At 33.3% G+C, this 25247-nt stretch overlaps 1 protein-coding gene across 5 annotated transcripts in view; it reads left to right on the top strand.

Annotated features, from left to right (window-relative positions):
- COG6 (component of oligomeric golgi complex 6) overlaps positions 1-25247 on the top strand; it is a 149672-nt gene that overhangs the window by 12200 nt on the left and 112225 nt on the right. For all 5 annotated transcript variants that reach the window (XM_038573155.1, XM_038573153.1, XM_038573157.1 and 2 more), the window contains 8 exons: positions 4143-4254; positions 5161-5243; positions 5961-6031; positions 9315-9408; positions 14206-14334; positions 14409-14500; positions 16036-16100; positions 20800-20891. In XM_038573155.1, the coding sequence (XP_038429083.1) occupies positions 4143-4254; positions 5161-5243; positions 5961-6031; positions 9315-9408; positions 14206-14334; positions 14409-14500; positions 16036-16100; positions 20800-20891 (738 nt within the window). The remainder of the gene's footprint in view (positions 1-4142; positions 4255-5160; positions 5244-5960; positions 6032-9314; positions 9409-14205; positions 14335-14408; positions 14501-16035; positions 16101-20799; positions 20892-25247) is intronic.

The following is a 25247-nucleotide window of genomic DNA, read 5'->3' as shown; positions in this document are numbered from 1 at the left end:
ATTCTTTCTGGACTCAGAAAAATAATCTCGGGTAATGTTCATGTTTCTTTTTGAGGTGTAGTTTGTTAAAGTGAAAAGAATGTAAGCTTTGAAGACAAAACCCTCAATTCAAATCTAAATTTTGAGTAAGAGTTCATTAGATTTTTAATTTTGTAGAAGTTCTTAACTTTCAGCCTCAGTTTTCACATCTGAAAAAAGAGACTAGCATCTGTGTCACAGGTTGTTGTGATGATTAGATGATATACATAGGTGCTGAACACTTAGCCTGAAATCTCTCAAGGAACATTACCCTCCCACCATCCTCCAAAACCTTTATTAGACAAACTTATCAGCACATTTGTTTCTGCATTGGCTTTGGTGGCTAGGAAGTTTAGGCTATTTGTGCCTAATTAGAAAAGCTTTCCTCATCTGTTATTTACTTTCTCATCCTTTCTTGCTATTTTATTTTTTAATAGTTTTAATTTTATTTTAATCGTATTATTTGTTATAAATTAATTCAAGTTTTAAAGTTTGTAACAAAAATGTAAAACTGTTTATTTTGTACAAACATATACATAAAAATATATTACAGAAGCATACGTATTCAGACTGAAAAGCATAGACCTCTTTCATCTTCTTCTCATTTATGTATATAAAATTTAGAGAAAGAAAATTAAAATCAGATATAACTTGACTACAAAGACATAGCCACTATTAATATTTTGGCATATTTCTTCCTACGATGAGTATATGTGCATAGTAGTTCCATTTTACTTTGTTCACCTAATATTTTATGTTCATTTTTCTGTGTCTTTTAGCTAGAAAAAGCATTTTTTAATGGTGACACAATGTTTTGTCTTGTGAATGAACTGACATATATGTTAAGCATTTAAATTATTGAATATTAATATTATTTCCATTCAAAATAATGGTTTGAAAGATTTTTTTAAAAATTATTTATTTATTCATGAGAGACACACAAAGAGGGGCAGAGAAGAGACATAGGCAGAGGAAGAAGCAGGTTACCTGTGGGGAGCCCAACAGGGAACTCGATCCCAGGACCCTGGGATCATGCCCTGAGCCAAAGGCTGACACTCAACCACTGAGCCACCCAGGCGCCCCTTGACAGATGTTTTTAAATCATTATTTGTGTTTCAGGTTATTTCCTTAGGAAATGTCCTTAGAATTGTAATTAATGAATCAAATGGTAGAAACTTTTTATTTTTATTTTTTTTAAAGATTTTATATATTATTTATTCATGAGAGAGAGAGAGAGAGAGAGAAAGAGAGGCAGAAGGAGAAGCAGGCTCCATGCAGGGAGCCCGACGTGGGACTCGATCCCGGGACTCCAGGATTGCGCCCTGGGCCAAAGGCAGGCGCCAAACCGTTGAGCCACCCAGGGATCCCCTTATTTTTATTTTTTTAAAGAGTTATGTATTCATTTTAGAGAGAGGGAGAGCACTCATGAGTGGGCAGTGGGGAGGGGCAGAGGAAGAGGGAGAGAGAGAGAGAATCTGAAGCAGACTCCCCACTGAGCTCGGAGCCTAATGATGTAGGGCTTGATCCCAGGACACCGAGATCATGGCCTGAGCCCAAATCAAGAGTCAGACACTGAACCAGCTGAGCTACCCAGGCGCCCCAAATGGTAGAAGCTTTTGAAAATATCCTGATGTATATTGCCTAAATTCCTCTTGAAAAGGTTATACCAATTTACACTTCTATCAGCAATACCTGAGAATGTCTCTTTGTCAGTAGTAGGTATTATTATTTTTTTTTTCATTTTGTCTTGCCATTTATATTTCTTAATCTTTTTTATTCTTTTAGATCTTTTGCCCATTTTTACATTCTTTTTCTTATTTGAAATTATTTGATAGGGGTGAGTCTAGAAGGTAGAGTTAAAATATGACAGAGGCATATTTTCAGGAAAAAAAGGAGACACCGTAAGATTCATAAATTGTGTTCTGGAAATGCTTGAAGGAACCATTATAAGGATTAATCAGTCTGTTTATTTTAAATACTTAGGTAATATATGAATAAATATTCTGAAAATTTGTTTATTAGTATATATATATTAAAATAAATGTGTGTTGCTCTATATATTTTTTTGGGACTTGCTATTTGTACCTATAAAATGCCTTATAGATGATTTTATGTTAATAATACAGGTCTGCATCATATATCTGTTGCATGTTATTTGACAGTATGTATTTGCTCTACTTATATATTATATAAGGTATAATATACAGTGATTGCATGAACACATCTCAAAGAAGTTGTAATTTATAATAGCCATTTATATGTTTTATATGAACATTTATTTTACATGATTTTGTTTAGGTATTAAAAACTCTCCTAAAGATATTATATTTTAATTGTGATGTAAGATGAAGGCAAAGTCTGTATCCTTATGTATCTTTTGTCACACCAGACCCTCCTTGGCCTAGGGCTGTCACACATCATAGATCTTCCTTAATGTTACTAGATTGCACAGATGCTCCCAAACCAAAGATTGGACTATCCAATAGTAACTTGGTGTCAGAATGGTTGTGTACTCTTACCTGGGATGAATATATGTGGTTAAACTAAAGAATGATACGATTTAAAGAATATATTAGACTTTATTTCATCACTACTTTAAAAGTTGTTATCTTGAGATACCACACCCTTACTTTAGCAATATGGCCATTGTTCAACATATTTTTGGATCAGATCTTTTGTAGATATAGAACCTCTGTTTCAAAGTCTTTATTTCATGGATTTTTTTTTTAAATAGCCAACAGTATTATTTGAAATAAAATTTAATGATTAAGAAGTAATATCAAAATAGGTAATACTAAATTTGTTAAAACAAAAGTCAATTATAAAATAAAAAAATTTTTTTTCCTTTGTGCCTATTAAGTTGACTCTAAAGATAGATCCAGAAGTATCAAAAAGGTTTTAGTCAAAATGATTAATCTGTATAATCTTAAGGAATTTTATGAATTCTTATAATTACATTAAATCCTGTATGATAATGATTGGCGCATTACTAGTATAAAACAAAACCTGTTAAGGTAACTTTTTGATGTCCATAATAGTATGGTTAAGGGTATATGCCACTGATCTGTGTAGATTTAATTGGGTGATTTACATTATCATTTAAGATAAACAGAATGTTACTGCCACCTAGAGGACTTTTTACTTTCTAACTTGCTGTATTATTTCAGAGCTTTTGATTCTGAATTTAAAGCCTCACCAGACCATACTAACAAAACAAAGATGGCAGATGGATTGTACTATCTATACATGTAGTGTTCATGTTTATTTTGTTCACTCTCATTTGAATATTATTAAATTGTGGAATATTACTGCCTTGTGAATACTGCTGGTGAAAACCCAATTTTATTTATATATCGTTAAATCTAAGATGGAGAAGTCAGGAATGTTGAAATTCATTCAGGTAGTTTGTATCCCTAACTTCCTTTTAGATGATGACTCTACTGTGTCTACTGTGTCAAGGACTCTTCAGGTCCTTGCAGACCACATTCCAGATGAGAACATGCCTTTTCTTAATTGTCAACCTAGTCTAGACAGATTGTATTTAGATAATGCAGTTTAACAGACTTTTATTACCATATTATGCAGAAAAAATAAGGAAGACAAAAGTAGAGTGCTTTTATGGATTTATGAAGTATTGGTAAATGAGTTGTTAACTTCTGTTTTTAATCTAAAGTTAAAATATAATAGACTTGATTTTGGGGTGCTATGTACTTCATGTGAAAACTTCAAAAGCTTAGAATTTTTTACTAAGAAGAAATTAGTTGGAGATGGGCATATTTCCCTCCTGTAAGATAACCTTATTATTACAAGATAAACAATTCAAGTACATGTAAGTGGCTCAGAATTTGTTGTGCAGGGATCATTTGTGAACTTATTTCTTCTCTTGAATAATGAGTAACTCCTTTTACGCTGTGCAGATAATCTAAGGTAGAACAATATCAGCTAATTTTGTCACCCACATGACTGATGAGTTTCTAATGTTTGAGGAAGAAATGAGACTTCCAAAAAGGTTGAGAATCTTTCACAATGTTTTAAGAAGTTATTATGTCAAAGATGTAACTTGTTTTAGGCAATGCAAACTCATAGCATGCTTGATTTTTTTATTGCTTTTTTTAAAATTATAGTCAAAGATTAGAAATAAGAGCACAAGTCGCAGATGCCTTCTTATCCAAGTTCCAACTGACTTCTGATGAAATGGGTCTCCTCCGAGGTACTAGAGAAGGACCTATTACTGAGGTATCTTGCTCTCTGTTACAGTCATTTAAAGCATAGCACATACTGATTTATAGAGAAATCTCTTTTTTTAAGGCTCTGTTTTGCCATCTTAAAAGTTTAATTTTAAAAATATTTTTTAAGTTTAGAAACTAAGGTGCATATTTTAAATTACCTTAATTTGGCTTTTTTGTTTGTGTTTTATTCAAAGCAATATCCAAACTTTTTTAAGAAATCAGAGTATCAAGCTTCTAAACAAAACCTACTCCTCCTCCTCATCTCTAAGTCCTCTGTCAACCATTTTCAACCTTGTTTTGTTTTTTTAATTTCACCCATCAAAGAAAAAGCATTCATTATTTTCATGATTGGAACATTATGACTGTCTGGAAACTAGGCTTCAATGCCTTCTTCTAAAAAAAAAAATCTTGATGTTCACCATCAGTCACCTCTTTATGAGCAGCTTTTATGCCTTCAACTTTGAATTTTACTCTTGGCTTGGGGGCAAGAACAAGTATATAACAAATATGTAAAACATCATCTTCAGTGATAATAAAGCTATAGTTAATTAAGTCATAGGTGTGTAATATGTAGCATGTTTTTCTTAGTAATCTTTAGGTTTGCACTCTCACTAGACTATGCATTTCTTGAGGACAGTGATTTTTGTCTTTGTAAATTTTGTGTTCCCAGCAACTAGCATACTATTTGATACATAGCAGAATTGATTTAATATATGTTTTAAAATGTAAATAAATATCTGTTACACTTCCTATAAAAATTTAGAGAAGGTTGAGGTCAGTATAGGAAGGCTTCATTCAAATTAAGTGAAATCCTTTCGGATTTGCTTTTCCCTTGTAGGGATATTTCAGTTTAGAGTAATGTAATTTCACTTGAAAAAATGGACATATTAAAGTTGCATTCTTAATTTTAAAGGATTTTTTCAAGGCTTTGGGAAGAGTGAAACGGATTCATAATGATGTCAAAGTTCTCTTGCGAACAAACCAACAGACGGCAGGGTGAGTAACCTTTTCAACTAATAATCGCATTTCCTGTTATATTTCTTAAATTTTATTTTATTTTTTTATAATAAATTTATTTTTTATTGGTGTTCAATTTACCAACATACAGAATAACACCCAGTGCTCATCCCGTCAAGTGCCCCCCTCAGTGCCCATCACCCATTCACCCTCACCCCCCACCCTATATTTCTTAAATTTTAAAGGCATTCTGGGTTCTTTTTGAAATATAACATTTTGTGAAATAAGAATTTAATCTTTATGTATCTTTGGTTAAGGAGGGAGTTAGTTTTATCCTTATACGTAATAAAGTGACACTTGGATACCTAAGTGATGATATTAAAATTTGGCAAAATTTATTTAATCATAAAAAGAATTAATGAAAAATCATTTCATAGGGGTCACCTGGGTGGCTCAGTGGTTGAGCATCTGCCTTTGGCTCATGTAGTGATCCCAGGGTTCTGGGATCAAATCCCACATTGGGCTCCCTGCAGGGAGCCTGCTTCTCCCTCTGCCTCTGTCTCTACCTCTCTTTCTGTGTCTCTCATGAATAAATAAATAAAATCTTTTAAAAAAAAGAAAAAATAAAAACCATTTCATAAAATGATAAAAAGTTAATATGCTATAACCAGATCACACTGTAGTTAAAATAATTAAATTCTTGGTTGTAGTTACTGTCTAAAACTTTAAATTAAAATAAATCTTTAATTTTCTTAGTTTAGAAATTATGGAACAGATGGCCTTGCTTCAAGAAACAGCTTATGAAAGGCTGTATCGGTGGGCTCAAAGTAAGTGATTTCTTCCACTTGGTCTAGATTCATGAATATTAGTTTTTAATTAGGTTATTTCATCTGACCTCTCATATTGTATTTTGATCATAGTAATCAAAAAGTATTTTTAAAAAGAAAAATGAACTTTACACTTGAACACATTGTATATGTATCTTAAGCATCTTCTATCCATGAAGCTCTATGTATTATTAAGGATAATAATAAAAAATAAAGTCAGTATTTCTGCCCTACATTATCTTAGAGTTGATTAGACTTTTTTTTTTTTTATTATTTAAGTAACTGTTTTATACATGGTGAATTGATATTTCTCTTGCTGTCACAAATTACCACAAACTTAATGACTTCGAACAACACAAATTTATTACCTTATAGTTCTGTAGGTCAGATATCAGACATGGTCTCACCACACTAAAAGTGTTAACAGAGCTGTATTCATTTCTAAAGGCTGTAATAACAAATCTGTTTCCTTGCCCATTCAGTTTGTTGGCATAATTTATTAAGAGTCTGTAGGACCTACGGAGGTATGAGTTTCCTTGCCAGTTCTCACTGAAGGCCTTTCCCAGTTTTAGAGGCTTCCTACATTTTTTTGGCTTATGGCCTCCTCCACTATCTTTAGAGCCAACAGTAATTTATTGAATCACTCTCTCACTTTGAATCTCTCCTGTTTCTTCTTCCATATCATATCTCTGACTGACTCTGTTGCCAGCTTCTTCTACTTTTAAGACCTATGTCATTGGGCTTGCTTGGGTAAGCTGGGAACATTTCCCTGTTTTAAGGTCTGTCACCTTAATTCTATCTGTAAAGTCCCTTTTTCCATGTACTATAACATAGTCATTGGTTCCAGGAATTAGAGAACTTTAGAGGGCCATTATTTTGCCTGCCACAAATGGTTTATTTATTTTAATTTTGTTTTAAAATGTTTAGTATTCTGTTCACAAAATTGCATGTTAAAGCCAAAGAAAACACTTAAGACAGTAGGATAGGATAGGAGTATATGACATTTTAATAGGTGTTACCAACTGACTGTTGGAAGGAGTTAAGAATACAAGCAGTTAACAAGTAATATCTATACTACACTGTGGAAAACTTAATTATCTGTTTGATCATTTGCTCTCTATGTCCAAACATGCTGTTTCTTTTTGTATCTCTCTTGTTCATACTCTTTATTCCTATTTGAAGTATTTTCTGGATTTTTATCTTTAGATTTCAATCCTTTTTCAGTATTCAAAGCTGAACTTAGGTTCTGCATCTTTCTGGAACTCTCCATGGCTACATTAAATCACAGTGACTTTTCCCATCTCTAAACACTAACTGCTGGAATTGTGACATTTAGTAATTTACTGCTTAACTTTTCATATATGTATATCTTAGCATCTCTAGTTAGATTTCTACTTTCTCAAAGGCAAGGACATTGCCACACATTTTTTTTGTGCTTCCACAACAGTTAACATAGTGGTTCTAAACTATGGCCTTCTGACTCCTCAGGATTTTGGAGTCATCTTAAGATAGTTCTAGTTCCTATGAAGGAAAATGTCAACAAAACAAAAAGACAACCTACTGAATGGGAGAAGATATTTGCAAATGATATATCTGATAAGGGATTAATATCCAAAATATATAAAGAATTCTTGCAACTCAACACCAAAAAAACCCCAATTTGATTCAAAAATAGGCAAAGGAACTAAATAGACATTTTTCAAAAGAAGACATACAGATGACCAACAAATACATGAAAAGATACACAACATCATTAATCATCAGGGAAATGCAAATCAAAACCACAATACGGTATCACCATAACAGAATGACTAATATCACAAAGAAAAGAAATAACAAGTGTTGGTAAGGATGTGGAGAAAAAGGAGCCTTCGTGCAGTATTGATGGGAATGTAAATTGGTGCAACCATTGTGGAAAACAGTGTAAAAGGTTCCTCAGAAAATTACAAGCAAATACCATATGATCCAGTAATTCCACTGCTCGATACTTACCCAAAGAAAATAAAAAGAGTAATTCAGGAAGATATATACACCCTTATGTTTATTGCAGCATTATTTACAATAGCCAGTCAGCTCTTACTCAGCCATAACTGAAATCTTGCCATTTGTGACAAGATAGACCGAGAGGGAATTAATTATGCTAAGTGAAATAAGTGAGAAAGAGAAAGACAAATACTATATGATTTCATTTATATGTGGAATCTAAAAGACAAAACAAAGAAATAGATTCTTTTTTTTTTTTTTTTTTTTTTTTAAAGATTTTATTTATTTATTCATGATAGTCACACAGAGAGAGAGAGACAGAGAGGCAGAGACACAGGCAGAGGGAGAAGCAGGCTCCATGCAGGGAGCCCGACGTGGGATTCGATCCCGGGTCTCCAGGATCGTGCCCTGGGCCAAAGGCAGGCGCCAAACCGCTGCGCCACCCAGGGATCCCAAGAAATAGATTCTTAAATACAGAGAACAAAGTAGTTGCTGCCAGAGGGGAGGTAGATAGGGGTACCGGGCAAACTAGGTGAAGGAGATTAAGAGGTACAAACTTCCAGTTATAAAATAAGTCGTGGACATGAAAAATAGAGCATCAGGAATATAGTCAACAGCCTTGTAAAAACATATATATGTATATATATATCTTCAATTCCAAACATTGATACATTTTTCTCAGTGCATGGTAAAAAATATATTGCTAGTGTGAGGCCCACATATACCTAATGCTTGGGAATTTCTGAACAAGTTCTAAGTTTTTTGAACATTTAGTAAACATTTTATTGATAGAATAGTGAAATACAATGTTGGTGTAAAGATTTTTAAAAGCTTAAAATCTAAACTATTTTGAAACTATAATTTTATTACTGTATATTATCTATATAAACATTTTCAAAAACTGCTTAGTTTGCTTCCAAGGGAAAGGATTGGTAATGTATTTTTTATATTCCTCCTCTTCCCCCTTGAACATTGCCATGTGTGTAGCAGTTACTCAGTGAATATTTCTTCACTGATTGGTTTCTTAGGAACTGTAGTTTTTAAATAATAAAATAGACGTTTGGGGTGCACAGGATAGCATGTTTGGTCATATAAAATTATACAAATACTTAAGCTTAGATTTTCAGTTTGGTTGACAGCATAAAATAGTCTTTGATTGGAATATTCTCTTAAAGTTTTTCTGAGCATTTTTTTCATGCAATATTTGTTACAGAATTTAGACTCTGGGTGTACAATGGATGTAATAAAGGCCTAATTTTAATTTAACAAATGCTGTAATTATATGTTAACTGTTTTTCAGGTGAATGCAGAACACTGACACAAGAATCATGTGACATATCTCCAGTTTTAACTCAGGCAATGGAAGCCCTGCAGGATAGACCTGTCTTATATAAGTTGGTGACTTTTTCCTAATTTAAAAAAAATCTACTTTTTCTTTGATGAGTTATGTTAGCTTTCAGTATTATTAAATTAATGTACAATATTTGAGTAATATAATAATTTACAGTGATATTTTCATCTCATGCATTATTGGAGCATCAGCTTATTTGCATATTGTGTATTATAGAATGCAATATGGAGGAGAAAAGCAAAGTGTCCCCATATCTAGACTACCCCTTATTGTATGTAGAGGTTAAGGAGTTTTACCCAGTCTGTCATCTCATTAACTACCTTAGAATTGCATGAAACTAAAACAACTCTATCAACCTGCCATAGAGAGAAGGAGGTCAGATAGGGGACTGAGAAATATAATTTCCCAGAAATGAAAATTTAAAATCAGAATTCCACAAACAGAATTCAAGAAACGAAGGAGTTCAGGTCTTTGATTCTGTAAATTATGCCAACCAAGAGATATATGATGATAATTTGTATAGGAACTATGCATTATTAATTGTTTATATATTATTATTCGGTATTTTGATTTTATTATTTTATTATTCATATTAAATAGAAGTGAATATTTTTATTTTTAATTTCTGCAATAGTATGGAAGTAGGGAGACCAAATGAGGAGTTCTAATGAGGGAAACAGAAAATTAGGGGACTCCTACATAGGCATTCAATCCTGCTCTGAGTCATGCCTTTCAGAGACTTGTAATAGTTTTAGAGTATTTCCCCATTATTCTTTCTGACTGGAACATTGCCTAGCCTATAAGAAGTTTCCAGAACATTGTTCCAATGCTGGGACAGCTGTGTAAAATAATAACATTCAAAATGGAGCTATAGTAATAAAATGAGTATATTAATTGCTATTTTAGAGTTCGTGTGTCAGGTGCTGTGTGGCTCAAATGTTCTGCGGTAGGGGAAAGGGATGAACATCAGGGAAGGTTTCCTCTGGGAAATAGGTTTAAAGTGAGTTCTAAAAGTTGAAAAGGCATTTTCCAGGAAGAGAAGGGAATTGAGAACATCCCAAGTTGAGGGAACAGCTGGTGCAAAGATGCAGATTGAGAAAGAACATGTATTTTTGGGAAATTGATTGCAAAAGCTTATACTGGCTGTTGGGTTGGTAGCAAGAGCTGGATTGTAATAGCCCTGAATGTGGTACATGTATATATACCAGCTCAGCAGATTTTATGTACCTTGGAATTTCTTTTCCAGCCTTTTTAATTTTAGGTATTGCTATTTAATTATGAGAGCCTTTTAGTACTGAAAATATTTGGTATTTGATTTTAATAAAGTGTTAATAATAATAATATAATAATAATCCACAGTTTCGTATTTGCTCATAAGGTTAGTCTTCTAAAAAATGGCTTTGTGTGTTTTGGTCAGCTGACTTCTACCATGTAAATATATTTTTGCTAAATTTTGATTCTTGATAAACACTTGGAAAGGAGCAGTATTGCATAATAGTTTAGAAGGTGAGCTCTGAGTTTAGATTTTTTGAGAAGCCCCTCTACCTTCATAAACCTTAGTTTTCTTAAATGAGGATAAAAATAGTGTCTGTCTTATAGGACTTTTGTGAGTATTAAATTAGATTGTTCACATAAGGCGTTTAGTATAACGCTTTGCTCATCACTAAATATTAGCTATTATTTTTATTTTGCAAGGAAGTAAACTGGAATGTTGTCAGCCACAGAGCAGTGTATATAGAGTCTGTTGTAATAGCCAGGAAAAAGCTTGAAAGACAAAGAACAAAAAAGATGTATCTTGAAGGGGCACATGCCAGGAAATAGGGGGGCAGTGGAGTTGGAAAGACTGTAAAAGGCATTTGGAAGTTAACTTGGGGAAAAAGGAGGATTTTTAAGATCAATTGATTCCCATTGGATGGATGCTAAAAAAAAAGAGAAAATTGGCCTTTTTTTAAGTAATCATTTATTTCCAAAGTGGCAGTTTCTTTATAGTTAGGAAAAATTTAACAATGTATCATGTTAACCACCAGATGGCACTATATGAACTTTAGTTAAGTAATGGGTAACTGCTTTGTTCTCTCAAATGTGTGTCTCAAATGTGTAGGTATCATGTGCAAGAAAAATGGTAATTATTGAAGTCCTTGGGAAAAGTTTCCATACCCACCTTTTATTAGTTAGTATGTAACTAGAGTGCTAATGTTTTATTAACTTTTAATAAACCAAATATAGACATTTCTTCATGGGGCACCTGGGTGGCTCAGTGTGTTAAGTGTCTGCCTTCAGACACTTCATGATCTCAGGGTCTTGGGCTAGGGCTCCCTGTTTAGTGGGGAGTCAGCTTCCCCCTCTCACTCTGCTTCTCTCTTCTACATGTGCTCTCTCTCAAGTGAAAAAATTGTTAAAAATGTTCAAAAAAAATTTCTTCATAAAGATATTTATTGTAAGTTGCAAAGAATAGATTGACATCTTCCTTCCTTTCATAGACTTTCAGAATATAAAGTGTTAAAGAATGTAGTAATTTGCTGACTTTTCTTCATTCTTTATGTATTTGTTACATTTCTTAGAGGCTTGTACACTATTTTCTTTATTTTTGATCAGCATTTTTCATATTTTAATTTGCATTTTGACCAGAATTTTTCCTTTTTTTTGCTATAGAGATTAAAAATGGAGACTTTAATTTTTAATTTTAACCGGAGGCATTTTAGAATATTTGTATAATTTTAACATTCCCTTTTGTAGAGCTCCATTTTGTATTTTTCACCTTTGTTGGGAAATAATCTCTTTTTAATCAAAGAAGTTTTCTTCTTTCCCTGGGAAAAGGTATTTCATGTATATTGATGTCATTGAAGATTCATTGTAGTGCATTCTGGTTTTGCCTCAAATTGTATCTGTTGCAGGGTGGTTAACATTCATATTAATGTATATGTATATTTCATATAATTATAACTATACAGATCAGAGTCTAGTGTTTGTCATTTAAAATGTCATTTAAAATGCCAGTGAATTTACCGGTTTCTAACATAACTTGTGGTCAGAGTGAATAGGCCTATTCACTCACTGAATGTAATTCAGAAGTTACATTGCTTCTGTTTATTATGGCAGGTTGAGTCCTGAGAATGAGGACTAGTTTTATGTATTTGGGAAGTTGAAAGTTTGTGAATGTTGTGCTGTAAGTAATAAACTAATCAAAGTCATTTCATAGAATTGGTGATCATTTAAAGGAATGCATTCTTTATACTACACATATGTATAATTTAAGAGCATGAGGGAAAAAAATCAAAGCATTTTGGTTCTAACTTGTTCTAAAAAATAGAAAGTGATTGCAAGGTCATTGCAGGCTTAGAGCTTAGGGAGATAGTGCATTTCATCTTGACATACTACTAGTTGTATGCCACTGCACAGAATTTCTGAAGCATTTCCATTTAACTGAAGACAAACACAAAAGACCATGATCTGATTTCTAAAGAACAGCCCTCTAAAAAGGTTCAGATTCCTACAGATTTATTGATCTAGACCACTTTACCACACTTACCCTTTTATTTAAAAATATTCTCTCTTCTAGCTTTCTTATGTTTAAAAGTGGATTTTTATTTTTTATTTGTTTTTTAAGATTTTATTTGCATATTGAGAGAGAGCATGTGTGCAATCAAGAGGAGGGACAGAATGAGAGAGAGAATCTCAAGCAGACTTCCTGCTGAACATGGAGCTGGACATGGGGCTCAATCTCATGATTGAGATGATGACCTGAGCTGAAATCAAGAGTCAGTTATTTAACTGAGCCACTCAGGTGCCCTTGGAAAAATGTGGATTTTTAATTAAATCAGCAGCATATTAAAGAAAACAGTATAGTTTTTATAGTAGTATAAGAAATTAATTTTTTTGGCAACCAAAATCTCAAATTTTGGTAACTTTGGTTTATATATAGGGTACTGAGATAATTTTTAATATGAAGCCTGTTAGAAAACTGTTCAGATCTCTAAAAATTCATGGGTCTAGAATCTGCTGACATTGGACTATGAAGAAAATCTCTCATTTTTCTGTGTACTTTTAAAATAGCAAGAACTTTGAATTGATGGACGAGTGTAAGGAATAGTGGTGATAGTGGAAAACCAAGACTGATTCTAGTCCAAGAAATGGGCTACCTTGACAGCTCTAAGCCCTATTGTGATTTCACCCAAAATTGTCTGATCTCGCAGTTCAAAGTTCCCTTTCCTGTAAACTCCTTCACTTTAGGAAGTCTTTTTTTTTTTCCTTTTAACCACAATAGATGACTTCTAAATATACGTAAAAAACGTTTTTGCTTTGTAGGCCTTGTTGCTCAGTAAATTTAAAGGAACTCATGTTTAGTATTGGAGTCAAAATAAGCTTTTAAATATAAATAGTATGTTTGGGGCAAATTTTGATGGTAGAAGAAAAAATGTTTTTGAATTATAGAGTTCTAACTGTGAGCAGTCTTTTGAGAACTGGAGAGTATGGCCTGTGTGAACAGTAGAACATCATATTTTGGACTCCAGGGGTACTGAAACCAGAAGAATCCCAGATTTTCACCTTTCCTTGATTTTTACTTTTACCAAAACCACTTCTCTGTCCCTTATTAATGTTGCCCCTGTTATTGACCCTAAATTACAGCATTCTTTCCGAAGAGTAGTAAAAATATGTACGTTTAGGCTGAATTTTCATTATGGTAAGGTTATTTCATAAGTATTTTTTGTTGTTTAAAAATGGTATTGCTTAAGAGTTGTGTAAAGAAGCTGTAGATGTCTTGCTTATCTCGAAAATTACATGAATAGTTTGATACAACCATTAAACAGAAACATCTGTTTTTCAAATAACTTTTTTCTAGGTATACCTTAGATGAATTTGGAACAGCTAGAAGAAGCACTGTTGTTCGTGGATTTATTGATGCTCTTACAAGAGGGGGCCCAGGAGGCACACCTAGGCCCATTGAAATGCACTCCCATGACCCGTTAAGGTATAGTAATCAGACAGTATTGGAATATTCTATGTTTTTCTGAAGGAAATACTAACATTTAGTTTTTACATTAGATATGTAGGAGATATGTTGGCTTGGCTCCATCAAGCTACTGCTTCTGAAAAAGAACATCTTGAAGCTCTCTTAAAGCATGTAACTATACAAGGTGGGTCCTCTGGTTGTAATTGCTAATGTCTAAGTATAGAAAGTAACACAAGGCTTCTCTGTTTTTATTCTCACTGCCGTTGTCTTCACTGAGATAAACTCTTCACACCTAAGTGGCACAATAAGCACCCTAATTAATTTTCTCTCTGGCTTCCTCCTTTTTCTGCTAATAGGCTTCTCTCCTCCATCACTTTCCTGTCACACAGCTGTTTACACTTGTATACTGTTCCCTCGTAGTCTTCCCACATCAGGCCTAGATTCCTTTGCCTCACTTTGAAGGTACTTCTGGAGTGTGCCGCATACACTGTCTCAGATCTTTAGAGCCACTCCTTGGAGGCGAGAGGTGGTATTATCTTCCTTTTATCTATGAGTAAACAGACTCAGTAACTTGTTTAAGACCATTAAGCTACTAATTCTTTTATACTACCCAGCCCCTTTATTCATTCTCATGTGACTGTTGTAAAGATTTTTGAATAATTACTCATGGAGTTCTAAATGTACTTTAAATTTTAGTCTTGATTTCAAGGAAGAAAAATTATTTTTGAGTTGCTATGTCTGTTTTTTACAGAATTTCAGATTTTCTTAGTATTGTGACTTCCTTAAGATGCCTGTTAGAGTTTGAGGGGTAAATGGGAAATAAAGATGGTCTGTCTTAAATAGGAATTAAAGAGAAATATTATGATGTGTATCACTTGACTGTGTTACATTGCCTAGCCCTAAACCCTTCTGGCTCATAACGTGATCTTCAGGAGGGTCTAGTGTACAAATTGGGGACAATCCTTACTTACCCTCCTGGGTTTTTTTTTTTTTCACTCTTTGATATTCAAATTAGATTCAGCATGTATGTTCAATTGGCACAGGGTCTAAACTTTTTAAAGTTGTTTTCTGTTATCCTAATTACCTAGTTTAAAAGAATTTCTTAAAAGATGTTTTAATAAAGGATATGTGAGAGGCAGTGAAGAAGTTGGAAGAATATAGATCAGAGTTAGATGAAATAGGTTATTTGAAAATGGCTTCATTCTTCCAAGCCTTAGTTTCTCCGTCTATTAAAAAGAAGGTGGTTACAAGCAGTAAATGCCAAGTATACAGGAGCTTGGTAAATGGTCAGTATTTAGTAAATGCCAGTTTTTTTTATTAGATTACGTGGTGTGCTTTCCATCTTTATATCTTTAGCTTCTGTGTTTGGCACCCCTGCCCAGAATAAGGCATTTTTTGAACAAATTCTAATACATCTTCACATCACTTCCTTAATTGATATGTTTCTAGTCAATTTTTCCTGTGACTCATACATTTACTCTTTTTCATAAAGAAGTAATGTTCATTTTATTAGTCAGCAGTGCAATAAATTAACAACGCTCTAGACCCAGGTATTAACATAATTAATAATGTCCTAAAAGGTATTGAACTTAATAAAATATTGTTATGTGACTCTAAATGTTTGTTATAGTACCAAAAATATGCATTATTGTTTGTTAATTTTTTGAACTTATGTGTAATATGGAAAAACATTTTCAGTTATGTTGTAATTGATTGTAGGTATTGAAGAAAATATTCAGGAAGTTGTTGGGCATATTACTGAGGGTGTGTGCAGGCCTCTAAAGGTAAATATTTTGTTTTTATATATGTTATATGATGTCTGGCTAAATGATTGCTTTATTCCTATGAGTTTAAAAAAACTGTTAACAGCTTGAAGTCAAGCTATAATTTTCTCAAGTTAACACATTAGTGTAGGATAATAAAATACATTTTATTTTATTTTATTTTTATTTTTTAAAAAGATTTATTTATTTATTTATCATAGAGCGAGAGAGAGGCAGAGACACAGGAGGAGGGAGAAGCAGGCTCCATGCCGGGAGCCTGATGTGAGACTGGATCCTGGGACTCCAGGATCGCGCCCTGGGCCAAAGGCAGGCGCTAAACCACTGAGCCACCCAGGGATCCCCAATAAAATACATTTTAAAGTAATCATTGCCCATTTTCTCTGTAAGGAAGAAAATTTGAAATATTCTTAGTTTGTACATAGTCACTTATTTTTTTTTTTTTACCATATTATGTTAAGCAATTGAAAAAAGTTCTTTAAGTTGAAATAACTAATCTATGAACTCTTCTCAGAAATCATCTAAGAACCTGTTCCATTTACTTTATTGTTTCAAGCATTGTACATTTTTTGCCTATTATAGCAATAAATGATGGTAAATATAAGTATAAAATAACATGTAAGTTTTATTATTACTATTTATAGTATAAGGAACAGAATTTGAAGTCAAACTTGGGTTAAAAGTTCCACTTTGCCACTTAATTGTGTTCACTTGTTCAGGTTGCTTCTTCTGTTGAACCTGTAAATAAAAATAGCTACTATGGGGTGCCTTTGTGGCTCAGTTTGTTAAACCTTGGCCTTGGGCTCTGGTATTGAGCCCCTGTGGCATGGGCTCCCTGCTCAGCGGGGAGTCTGCTTCTCCCTCTTCTTCTACCCCTCCCCCCTGCTTGTGCTTTCTTTCTCAAATAAGTAAATAAAAATGTAGGAAAAAAAAGAAAAACCTGCCATTACAGTAGGTGAAAATTGAATGAGAAAACTGTGTAGATGAAGTACACAGTTCTGACACCTATTAGGCCTGTAGCAGATGCTATTTTTCTTTATTAATATTTATAGGATACTTGGCATTTGTTCGTTTACTTTCCTTGTTGTTGACTTTAATTTACTATGTGGAAGTTGAAATCCAGAAAGTTTTAGGATTTATTCTAACCAAGAACTTAATTTTAAAACTAATTTTTTTGTTGTTTTTAAGATTTTCTTTGGTATTTTGTTGTAGGCAAGGAAATATCAGATGACATACCCTTGTAACAACTGTTTTACAGATTTAATTATTACTATAATTTGATCATTATAGGGCTCAATTGCATATTCAGTAAATGAATAGCAAATTTTTTTTTTTTTTTAAGATTTTTAAAATTTATTTATTCATGAGACAGAGAAAGAGAGATAGAGAGGCAGAGACACAGGCAAAGGGAGAAGCAGGCTCCATGCAGGGAGCCTGACATGGGACTCAGTCCCGGGTCTCCAGGATCAGGCCCAGGGCTGACGGTGGTGCTAAACCGCTGAGCCACCCAGGCTGCCCAATAGCACAATATTTTGAAACTACTTTACTTAGTTCTCTCAAATGAAATATTTATTTGCCACAGTTTGATTCTCAGACATTTATACTAATGTAAATGTTGCTTGTTTTGTATACTAGCAGTTATTGGAAAAATAAAAAAAAAAAGAGAGAATAAAAATGTTTCTTTTTCTACACTTTTCTTATTTTTTTGTGACTACATGGAGTTAAATGAAACTTATCATAACAATGAGTAAATTGCTTTGGTGAATAAATTGTATTTTATCTGCCTTATCTTTCTCTGCTCCCTTCCTTACTTGTGATACTATGTTCATTATATTCCTGATTCCTCTTTCTGTTGTTGTTAAAGTAATTGTTTAAAATATAATTCTAGAATCTGGGGGTTGGAATGGAGTTAAGAATTTCTTACTCTGGTAAGAAACTCTGGTCAGAGTAAGAAATGTTATTATGATGTTAAAAATATTAAAATTATACCCTTTGCTTATATAAAGAAATTATATACCAAAATGTGCCTATGTTTTAAAATATACCTCATTTCATCTTTCTTAAACATTGATGTCCAGAAAGGTGTTTATAACAGTTGTAGGGCATTATTGTGATTGCCTGTGAAATTTTAATGTAAGATATCAAAAGGTGAAGGAAAAGCTAGTAAGCAAGCAAAAATATTTCTATTGTAAAATGAATAAAAATTCTTTTAGTTTCTGAAGTGACAGAAACCTTAGATCTTTTCATATGATTTTTTTAAAAGATTTTATTTATTTATTCATGAGAGACACACAGAGGGAGACAGGCAGAGATACAGGCAGAGGGAGAAGCAGGCTCCCTGCAGGGAGCCTGATGCGGGACTGGATCCTAGGACCCCGGGATCATGCCCTGAGCTGAAGGTGGATTCTCAACCGCTGAGCCACTCAGGCATCCCTGATAGTAATTTTAAGTACATACTCCAGAGAATATTTAACAGGTGTTCACAGTGACAATTTATACTATTTTAAGAATTTTCTTCCTATATGACCTCATTTGGGTATCTAATATTCTCAGTTGAAATACTGCAGTTGTCAACTGAGAAAAAACAACAACAACAAATTATTTTAACATTTTCTTTTACAATTATAATTTGAAATGTTTTTTAGTGACCAAAAAATATATATAAAATATATCAGGCAATATAAAATATTTTACATTCCATTAATAGAATTTTTTTCTAAACTTTTCATAATGGCATATGGTATTGGATCTTTTGATTAAATATCTCTCACTCAATCTTGTTTCTTTGTAGGAGTGAATCCTTTTTAGGAAAGGGGAGATGTCGGGATCCCCGGGTGGCGCAGCGGTTTGGTGCCTGCCTTTGGCCCAGGGCGCGATCCTGGAGACCCGGGATCGAATCCCATATTGGGCTCCCAGTGCATGGAGCCTGCTTCTCCCTCTGCCTGTGTCTCTGCCTCTCTCTCTCTGTGTGACCATCATAAATAAATAAAAATTAAAAAAAAAAAAAAAGGAAAGGGGAGATGTAAATTTTTAGGAGCATAAAGAAAAGGTTGTAATGGTAATGAAGAACACCCTGTGAAACTGTGGATTTGGTTTACTCTATCCTGTGTTTAACCTTTACAGTATGTGTTAATAAAGTAAAACTTCATAGGTGGTAGACTACTTATTTGTAAATGTATGCATAAATTATGATTATTTCCAGTTTTAAAAATCTGTATTTAAGCTTAAAATTGCATATATTGTGGAGAAGCTGCTATGTATCATAAACATCAAGCCTGTTACTTTATAGGTATCTCTATTTTAGAGTTGAAGCTAGCCTTATCAGAATTAATGTGTTAAATTTTTGTTTTTCAAGTGCATAGGTGGTAAAATGATGTTTCTTTTAAGTGAATGTTCTGGATTGCAGGCAGACTACCAGCAGACATTTGAATTCTATCTCTTTTAATAAAAACTAGTGTACTGTATGCTCTGACCTTCATAAATTATGGTGGGTTCTATGCTGTCGGTTCACAATTAATATCTTTTATATTTTACCTAATAATTATATTAAGATTTAGGAAGTATTACTTTTAATGATATAATATATAATTTAAATCACTATTGATCCAGGCCTTGGACATAGAAAGGAATTATAATATGAAAAATCTTGGTTTTTAAATTCACATGCCATTTGTGCTTTATAATACATGTCAGTTACCTCACTAGTACTTTATGCCATAAGATTATAAATTTCATAAACGTATTCATGTAAAGGTCATTTAACTTCTGTAATCTAAGAGGGTTTTATATGCTCATACATATATTTGTAAAATCTATTTTAGCAAATTTCATATGTTGGCATTATGACATATTCCAAAATCTAAGTATAGAGAAACTACATACTTTCAAAAGCATGTATTAAGCATCTGTGTATATACTGTTCTACCAGATGCTATAGAGATGTAAAAGAAGCAGAAAACACAATGTCTGTATTTAGAATCTAGTTAGGAAACAAGAAGACACAATGTAAGCAGCAGCTTAAGAACAGATATAATATGCAAGTAAGCACATTAATCAGTGCAGTTTAGATTGTATCCATTAATTAGGGAATACAAAGGAAGGGCAAGGTCAGTGAGGAATGGAGTTTAATTAAAGATTCCTTATGAGAGATCAAGTTAACTTTGAAGTATAGAAGAATATTAGACATATATATTGGTACTAATTTAAGATTTGTCTATTATTGTCTAATGAAAGAGGAAAATTGGTATAATAGTTTGAAGATAAGAATTCTGTGATTTTTTTCTGAATATTTGGTGATAGGGCAGTATTTGCATTGATAATCTGTTTTTAGGGATGTAACAATTGCTTTGCAAATAGTGCTGAACTAAATTCCATTATAATCTGGTGAAAAACCTCACAATGACCTCATCATTATATCATTTCTGGTAGCAACTGCCTTGAACCTAATTCTGTAGGTAATGGATCTTTTCTTTTCTTTTCTTTTCTTTTTTTTTTTTTTTTTATGGAGTATATCTGTGCTAAAATGTTTCTTTTATTTTAACCATCCCCTATAATTTAATATTCAGAAATTACTTAGAAGGAATTTTGTGATTTCTACAATATTAAATTTTATCTTTTTATATGCTATTAATACCACGTGTGATTATTGAAGGAAAGTTAAGCCTTTAAGAAATGTTTAATTTTTTTTCACATGTCTTAATAGGTTCGAATTGAACAAGTAATAGTTGCTGAACCTGGGGCAGTTTTGTTATATAAAATTTCTAACCTCCTCAAATTTTACCATCATACAATCAGGTAAGTGGAATGGTTAAATGTGTTTTATTAAGTCCTATATGATGGGGCACCTGAGTGGCTCAATGGTTGAGCAACTGCCTTTGGCTCAGGTCATGATCCCAGGGTCCTGGGACTGAGTACCACATCAGGGTCCCCGCAGGGAGCCTGCTTCTCCCTCTGCCTATGTCTCTGCCTCTCTCTCTCTGTGTCTCTCATGAATAAATAAATAAAATCTTAAAAAGAAAACTAACTAAATAAATAAATCCTGTGTAATAAATCATTTCAGTTAGAACACAGTATAAGGGTTTTGTTTTTTGCTTTATTTGTTTTGTTTTCATCATTTGTATGACTAAATATAACTAGCAGAACCTCTACACCATATGAATTATTATATACATATTATTTATGCTGTATTTGGAGATCTGTTATTGCCTTTTCTTCCCCAGATGTAACTGTACACATCCACTCACAGATACGTGCACACATACAACTTAGTAAAACTTATAGGGTATTTTTTTAATCCTTTTGCATTTGTAAAAGAGATCCATGACACCTAATGTAATTATACATTATACTCAGAATAGGGAATAATAAGTGAAGTGTCCTATCATTGATGTAAATAGTGTTATTTAGTTTCCTATTAGTGATAAAGCAGAACTATAGCTTTATCTGCTTTAAATAAAAGGTACTTTAATTAGGAACCACTTGTTTTCTCTGTAATATGATCTTTGACTTTAAAGTATGCATTTATTTTCACTTTGAAGTGATGTTATACACTTGAGCTCTCTAATTTCACTGTAAGACCATGTTCCATGTGTAGTTGTGTTAAAATAATGTCTTTTCAAGCTAGATTTTTGATAGTTTCCTTGTTTATTAGAATGATTTAACAGTTATCTTTCATCCAGTATGCTAGAATCAAGAACAGAAGTCCAATTGTTAAAATCCAGGAGGGTTATTATAACTAACAGATCCAGGAGAGATGTGGGAATCACTAGTTCAAGAAGCACCAAAAGACTTTGGCAGTGATGTTACCTACCTTCTAGAGCTGAGACTAGCCACCCAAAACTTCACAGCTAAGAGATGGATTTCATATGCTATTAGTAGATTTTTAAATAAAACCAACAAGCCATAGGCAATAAAACTAATAAGAAATAGGATTTGCATTAGTCCTCTAACATTTTAGATATAAATTTATTACCACCACTTGCTGTGACTGAAAAACAATAAATTAGTTCCAATTGTGATGTTATAGGCTTCCTAAAATAAAATTATCCATATTGTGGAAACACAAGAACAGCTGAAAGCAGCTAGCACTATAACTAATACTATATTAGGCAAAAGTAGTGATATAGTGATAAATTATTTTTTACATTATTTATGTAGTAATACCCATGATAGTACTGCACAAAATTTAGTATTTGAAGATAATGATAACTTAATTTCTAATGCAAAGAATGCAAAGAAAAGATCATTTGAATTCTGAGGGTAATAGGTTGCTTAGACTCAGAATTATAATTTTTCTATCTTTGAAGATGATGATTTTGAGGATGACGTTTGGTACATTTTTTCCATACAATTTTTTTTTTACTTGTTCACATATTTCCTCATTTAGTCAATTAAAAAAAACAGATTATAAATGTCACTCTTCTTGATGCAAAGGAAATGGCAGTGAACAAAACTGCTTACACTTACATTTTAATGGGTGAAAAGGCAAGTATATATAAAGTAACAATTTTATCTGGTGATAAGGGCACTGAGGAGAAAGAAAGCTGGAGAAAGTAAATAAAGTATAGGGAATGACCACATATGAGCAGCTGTATGCACATGTAGCTGTTTTAAAGTCCTTTTGGTGGAGGTGATATTTGAGTACAGACCTAAATAGTGTGAAGAAGTTGGGCATATAAAGATCTCTGAGAAGAGTGCCCTAGGCAGGTTGCACTCCGACCCTGAGGACAGAAAAAGCTTCCATTTTAGAGGACCAGAAGGAAGGCCTAGAATGAATGGAAGGTAGGGAGAGATGAAATCAGAGAGGCAGGCAGAGGCCAGATCATGTAGGACATTGTAGGCTAGGATGAAAATTTAGATTTTGTATTAAGTGAGTTGGAGAAGATGTGTGTGTGGTGAGGTGTGTGTTTCAGTGATTTGAGCTGATTTATGATTATAAGGTGACTCTGGGCACTGGATAATGTGATGTGGTGGGGTAAAGTAGAACAAGGATGGTATTTAGGAAGCTGTCTGTACTCTTAGTAGAGATGGTGATGAGTCACAGTAGGGTGATAGTCTTGGAGGTGGTGAAAAGTAGTTGTTTCCAGAGACAGTAAGATATATACATAGACTAGAGAGGGTGAGATGTGAGGAGTCAGGGATGAATTCTTGGCTTTTGGTTTGAACAGTTAGATGAGTGGTATTGCCATTTGCTGAGAGGGAGGAACTTGGAGAAGACAGGTGGATGGGAGTGAGTGGGTAATGAAGAGCCCAGCTCAGTTTTGACTATGTCAGAGTCAGCATCCCTGTGAACATACAGTGGGAAATGTTGAGTGAGCAGACAACAGAGAAATTAAGGCTGAACCTATAAATCTGTTGGTTTGCAGCATATAGATGGTATTTGAAGCATTAGAACTTGGTAGGATCACTTAAGTGAGTGTAGCTAAAAAAGAGGCTTAGGACTGAGTTGTGGGGAGCTCTAATATTTAGAGGTTAGGAAGAAAAGAAAACCGCAAAGAAAATTGGAAAGGAATAGCCAGTGATGTTGGGGAAAAGTGGGAGACATACAAGTTTTAAAAAATACTTTGCATCCTATACACTAAAACTCCTAGAGGATGGATTCCATCAAAAGTCTGTAGTAAACCAAGAAAAGGAGGAAGAAGAACCCATAAAAACAGGGAATCCAGTATACTTTGATTACATTCCCTTTCTTGTAAAACTTTCTCTCTTTGTAGTTAATAATTGCTTTGTTTTTATACTTGCTTACTTTCCTATGTCCTTATTATTTCAGACCCAAACTCAAAAGTAGAATCTATCTTTTCTCACCATATAGTCAAGTATATCAACCAATCCTTCCCGACTTCTCCCTCCTCTTACCTTCCCACATCCATCTTGGAGACCTTGTTCTCTTTCTCTAGTCTGGGCTGGTTGCTCTTTAGGCCTACTGTAAGGCTGTGACACAGGGTTTTAATCTTCTTTATCAGCCTGCTCATTCTCTTATGTTGAAATATCTTATGCCTTGGGAAGCTCTGAATAGTATTTACATGACTATAATAATGTAAACGTTGAATATTTATTCACCAGAACCTTGTGAGATAACTGTATTAGGGAGCCTAGGAGAGATGAAGTTTGAGTATATTGTGGCGGGGGATGAGCATTATCTAAGAGGATTTAACTATCATCTTCTTTAGCAGGGTTTTTCTATATAATACCTAATGTTGAAAAATATAATAGGATAAGCATATTAGATAGAAATATGGAATGAAATGCAAAAAGCACCTACAAGTATCTACCCCAGTTACTGGTACCTAGTGAGTACTTAGTAAATACTAGTAAGTTCTAGATCGGAGTAAATGCAAAATATGACTGATAACTCCATTTTAAAAAAAATTGAATGTAAATATATCTTGATATCTCACCAAAGTTTTCATTAAATTATCAGTTTCTGTGGTGCCTGGGTGGCTTGGTCAGTTAAGCATCCCACTCTTGGTTTTAGCTCAGGTCACGATCCCAGAGTTGTGAGATCAAGCTCCGCATTGGGCTCTGTGTTCAGCTTGGAGTCTGCTTGAGATTCTCTCTGCTTCTCCCTCCACCCGTCTTCCTGCTCTTGTTCATGGTCTCCCCTCTGGAATCTCAAAATAAATAAATAAAATCTTAAAAAAATTTTTTAAAAATCAAAATAAATAAAATATCAGTTTCTGTTTGTTTCCATTCAGTGTTTTTCCCTGTTGCTTGGTATGGTATACTTTTATTCAGCGGCATACTTACTTTTATTGTATGCATAGGCATATATGATGATTTTTTTTCAATTTATTTTGGTGTAGCTTATAATATTTTTAACTGAAATATTTTTCTTTTTATAATGTAGGTATTATGGCTGCCTGTTTAGGAATTTGCTTTTACTTTGCTGTTTGCTGTATTCTTTTTAACTTAATTTGTTTTGTCTGCATTAACTATATAAGAATTCATTACAATTTGTTTTAGTTTCAAAATGCATTGAAATATATAGTATTAGTATTTGCTTTTGTAATGTTATATGCAGCTTACCAGTTTTCTGTAAATTTGCTGTATTTTTTTTTCATTTGCTTACTATCTACTAGTATTTATCAAGCCATTATATTTATTTTGAGCAATCTAAATTTCTTTTAGGCATACTAAGATGGTACTGTGCTG

This window comes from Canis lupus, chromosome 25 (assembly GCF_011100685.1).
Source record: "Canis lupus familiaris isolate Mischka breed German Shepherd chromosome 25, alternate assembly UU_Cfam_GSD_1.0, whole genome shotgun sequence".
Taxonomy (NCBI): Eukaryota; Metazoa; Chordata; class Mammalia; order Carnivora; family Canidae; genus Canis; species Canis lupus.
Note: the sequence above shows the minus strand (reverse complement) of the source record. Positions and strands in the feature narration are given on the sequence as shown.